This window comes from Andrographis paniculata, unplaced genomic scaffold, assembly GCF_009805555.1.
Source record: "Andrographis paniculata isolate CXL003 unplaced genomic scaffold, ASM980555v1 Contig9END, whole genome shotgun sequence".
Classification (NCBI taxonomy): Eukaryota; Viridiplantae; Streptophyta; class Magnoliopsida; order Lamiales; family Acanthaceae; genus Andrographis; species Andrographis paniculata.
In genome coordinates, this window is record NW_026137639.1 from 3397001 (window position 1) to 3402232 (window position 5232).

The 5232-nt window shown below is 31.2% G+C and overlaps 1 protein-coding gene across 3 annotated transcripts; it reads right to left on the bottom strand.

Annotated features, from left to right (window-relative positions):
• Window positions 1-1423: 1423 nt before the first annotated feature.
• Window positions 1424-4372, bottom strand: LOC127244403 (probable NAD(P)H dehydrogenase (quinone) FQR1-like 3). Of its 3 annotated transcripts, XM_051264929.1 has the most exons (4): window positions 3976-4372; window positions 3784-3877; window positions 2877-3142; window positions 1424-1795 (listed from the first exon to the last, which is right to left on the bottom strand). In XM_051264929.1, the coding sequence occupies exons 1-4, from the start codon at window positions 3999-4001 to the stop codon at window positions 1552-1554; spliced, it is 630 nt and encodes a 209-aa protein (XP_051120886.1). In that variant the 5' UTR covers window positions 4002-4372; the 3' UTR covers window positions 1424-1551. The 3 variants fall into 3 exon arrangements, with proteins under 3 accessions (XP_051120886.1, XP_051120888.1, XP_051120887.1); XM_051264931.1 differs by lacking the exon at window positions 3976-4372 and having other exon boundaries at window positions 2877-3173; XM_051264930.1 differs by lacking the exons at window positions 3784-3877; window positions 3976-4372 and adding an exon at window positions 3647-3775.
• Window positions 4373-5232: the final 860 nt, after the last annotated feature.

Here is a 5232-nt window from a genome sequence, read left to right on the forward strand (position 1 = left end):
AAAATTTAGATCATTCGATTTCTATTCCGGCTTTAATATAAATTTGAATATTTGGGTATTAAATTAGAAATTTTTCAAAAATTTAAGCTATTTTACTATTTAATTGATGAATTTCTATCAATCCAAGTCGAATTGAAAACGACATTGTATTGTGATAGCCTGTTTGTTCATATCATTTTAAAAAACTTATTTAATAATCGGACGATATCAAAAATAAAAGGTATAAGGATTTTATAGCTAGAATATCTAATTCTACTAAATACTCCCTCCGTCCCGGAACTAAATATCCATTTGTTTATTGCACGTAGTTTTAGAAATATTAGTATTTGGGATATAGTAGGAACAAAGTAGAAATGACTAAAATAACTTTATTAGTATATGTGATATAAAGACAATGGCATTTGTGTAATATATTATAAGTTATAAGGGTATTTGTAATGTTAGGTAGATAGTACAGTTACTGAAAAAGGAAATGGATACTTTGTTATGGAACGGACTAAAATGAAAAAATGGATACTTTGTTATGGGATGGAAGGAGTATAAAAGTTTGAAGTCGGACGAGCTAATTATATAAATTAGCTTTTGAATAAACAATTTATAATCAAATTTTACCCTTATTATTTAGAAATAAAAGTATTTTTTAACTATTTTTAAATATTAACTATGAAAATATTTATAATATTAATATTCTTTATTTTTAAAAAGCTCATGACTTAGATGAAACTAATATTAATATTAATATTTTATTTTTTTTTTATTTTTAAAAAGCCCGTGGATTGATGAAATTTTTATATATACATATTGTTGTGTACAAAAAAAAATGATGTTAGAGTTTAAGCCCTAGTGGCGATCTAGTGGAGGGCCATAGTCATTCGGTCGGGTTGAGGCCAGGTTGGTTGGACGGTGCCTCTACGGATAGTTTTCATCTGAGTTTGGGCCTTGGGACAACTATAAAGGTAACCAACGTAAAAAAAGTTTTTCGGACGGAATAGATCGGTAACCGACGAGAAAACACTTTTGGACAATTCAAATCGGTAATCGACGAGGAAGCAGCTTTAGACGATTCAAAGATAACCAACGTGGAAGCGGTTTTTGATAGTTACCGATGTGGAAGCAGTTTTTTTACCATTATCGATGTGAAATCAATTTTTTAGACGGTTCAAGGGTAACCGACATAGAAGCATTTTCAGACAGTTTAGTTTGATATGTATATAAGCAACCTCAGCGATAGAGGATGACATCTTCAATCACAATCAGACAAAATTTCAAGACATTAACAATATTAATATTATCTAATGTCTGTCTAAAATCTGTGATCTCAGACACTCGTTAAAATTTGAAATATATTTTTGAATTTTATTTTTTTATGTTAAAATTTTACCATCCATGTATATATATACACATGTCATGAGATGAGATGAAATAAAAGTGCAAAGGAGCGAAGTATACATCTTTTAGACCGGAAGAGATGAGCATTGTAATTTGATATGTACCATCCATCACACAATACAATTAATGATGATGTTACATTACATATATTCGATCATTCATTCATTTATTTGTTATTGTTGTACCGTTGAGCTTCTGCGTAATTTCCGCGACGTACTTGCCTTGATGAAAGGCCTGCTGCAGTTCCAGCTGTGACGGCTGCCGTGAACCGTCCGCTGCATAAGTTCCGGCTCCATAAGAAGATCCGCCCTTCACCTGCTCCATCTCAAACATTCCGCTGCCGAAGGTGTACCCCATCGGAACAAATATCATCCCGTGATGCGCCAACTGAGTCACCGCCGTCAATCTGCACAACACACCACTTACTCTTGGAAGAAATCCAATCCCACAATCTCAATTATTGAAAAACACCTTTCAAACTTCATTTACGTGTTATTGAACTAACATCACTCCGACTCCTATTTCACATTCAAAATTTTTAGAATAATAAACTTTAATTCTCTATTTTAATCATAAAAATACGTACATAATTATAGTGATATACAAATTGTTATAAGGTTAAGAATCCTATGAATATAACTGCCATAAATATAATATATAGATTCTAAATATATTTTAACATAAATAATTCTAGTCCAAAACACACTAGCCACAAGTTTTTCAACTTTAACTTTTATTTTTGAGACTATAGGGTTGCTCTTACTATTAGTCCACTAGTTATTTCTAAACACGGAGCCTCTATTTACATATGCTTTCAACTTTGTTTTCGCATTGTTCACCAAAAGTTTTCTATTTACATTAAATTAAACAATTATTTTCTATTTGAACTTTTTACTATTCTGTAATCAACTCAAAACTTCAAAACATGTCAAAAAACACGGCTTAACGAATAAATTTCAAAAAACTAACATGAACTCTCTCTTCACATCACATATATAAAATGTTTGATGATTTAACATCACATCCAACGTTTATTTACATTGAATCAAACATTTAGGTTGTGTTCTTTTGTAAGTTTTACTACAATTTTTTACTATTCAAATATTTTTTTCCTAAAAAATAATTACATCAATTTATTTTTCATTCAAAATATCGCATCAATATCTATTTATATAACATCAAACAACTATTCAAATTCAACTTTTTATTATTAAAAAATCCAACCCGAAAAACTAAAACCCACAAACAAACACACCCTTATTTTCTATTCAATCTTTTACTATTCATATATCAACTCAAAACATTTTCAAAACATATCTAACACACCTTAATGAATAAGCTTCACAAAACTAACATAAGCTCTCTCTTTACATTATCAAAGGTTTGATGATTTAAACATTATTCAAAGAACCTGATATATGTATATATATATAAGCAATCGAAACGAGATGGCTATATGGAATTATAAATACGAAGAATTTACTTACGCCGTAAGTTCCTGTCCACCGCCATGGAAGCCAGTGCTCCAGAAGATTCCAGCAGGCTTACCAGCAAGTGCTTGCGTAGCCCACAAATCATGTGTGGCATCGAAGAAAGCTTTACATTGTGCAGCCATAACTCCAAATCGTGACGGGAAACCAAAGATGAAGCCATCAGCCTCCACCAACTGTTCAGGCTTGATCTCGGGGACATCATCTGCCTTCTCAGGAGCCTTCATTTTCTCCAACACCCTTTTAGGCAGTGTTTCGGGTACCTAATTAGAAGAGAGCACCCACCCTCAACTACTAGTGCCACATGACATTTGGGTTTTTAGCAATGAGTTCATGATGACTAATCAACAATCTCTCACAAGTCACATAATATCCTAGAGGACTGACTGATCATAAAACAAGTATCGATGATTCTAAGTAAATAAACATATATATGTGGGGATGTTATGAGCATCTTCTAAGATACCTTCAAGTTCAAAAGATATGAAGGAACTGTTATAAATCCTTTTATCTTCCTCGCCTTGTCTTCATTGACCTCTTAGTCTAAATATTCAAAATAGAGTATGTATCTCATAGCCAACAAGCTTCAAACACCTTATATTTTTCTTCTAATTCCTCCAAAATTCGATAATTTCAATTCGAACGTATTTCTTGCCCAAAATCTAATCCTACTTGAAGGAAAATTCTCTAGAATGAATTAAGAGCAATGAAATAAAAAAAAGAGAATAGAATAGATAACTGTGGAAAAATTCCTAAACCTTCCTCACCTCCACTTTCATCTTCGCAATTTCTCTACTCAAAATTCCGAAAAATGAAAAGATGAAAAATAAACTGAAGTTTTGGGAAATCCAAATCCAAATCCAAAATCGAAGAGATTGATCGATTCCAATGAAATCGTTTAGACCTGCCAAAGTGTGGCTTCAACACCAGGCACGGTGTTTGCACCTTTCTGAATCTCTCTTGCCATTTGCTCGACATGTCCGTACAACGAATAATAGCTGCGACACAACACAAGGGTAGTTGTAATTCATTCCAATTCCATTTCTATTTCCAGTTCAACAAGAAATTGCAAAGTTAGCTGCTATTGCTTACTTACACTATGTAAACCTTGACGGTGGGCATCGATGGATCGCGAAATAAACCCAAACCCACCCTTTCAGTCAGATAAGCTTTCACCAACCAACTACTATATTAACATATACAAAACCTGAAATCAGAATTAAGGGAAGACGAACGGAACACACAGCCTGAGCCTCAAAAATGCAAATTAGAAACTTTAGCAGCAGCAGCTTAGGTAGGTTGTATGGAAATGGAGAATCTCTGTCAAATTAAATCGGTGGAAGGGGAAGGGAAGGGGAATGTGCGTTATACGATATCGATGATGATATCGTGTGGCTGTTTGATTCTGATGTGTGTCTCTGTGTTTTGTTTTTTCATAATTTATAAACAAGCGTTTCACAGGTCAGAGATTCTCCCTCTCTTCCTCTTCCTCTTCGACAATAATGCATGCTCCCTTTGCATCTGTTAGATGATTTAAAGATTCTATTATATAGGGTGTGTTTCTTCAGGTGAATTTAGGGAAAATTGAGTTGGGGTTGGATTTTTGTTTGAATTTTGGTGTCAGTTTGAATTTTGTTGTTTCTCTTATGTTTGAGTTTGGTTGGGGTTCGAAGAGTTTTTGATGTGTATTGATTTAATGGATAATGAATAAAATAATATAAATATGTATTAAATTTAATTGATAAAATTTATAGTATGATTTATGAATTTATATTATATCTAATATATATATTTAAAATTTTATTTATTTGTATTATTAAAAATTTTATACCCTACAAAATGATATATATATATATATTTTTTATTTAATTATAATAAAAATTAAAAAATATTTTAATTTTTTTTTGAAAAAAAAAAAAAAAGTAACCCTGTAGTGTCCGTAGCAGTCAATAGCAGGCTAAGGCGTAGCCTGTCAGAAGATGTCTAGTGTTCGCGGTCTGGCTCCAAAATCCGGACCAACAGTGGTAAAATAGTAACTTTTTCCCAAACCATTGTAAAGAGACAGATCCATAAATTGTGTTTTTAGTAAAAGTTGTATAAAATACTCCCCTAATATAAAATTTGAACCGTTTGTTCTAAAAAAAAAATACTAAGTTTTATATAAATAAAAAAAATAGAATATCTTAAGTAATGTATTTAATAAAATAAATAATAATTGATCAATTATTTATTTTTATAGTTTTTATTAAAATTAAATAACAATTTGTCTCCAAAAACTATAAAATAAAAAATGAACTAATTATTTATTTATTTATTTATTTTATTCAAAAAAATTATTTAAATATTTTGCATT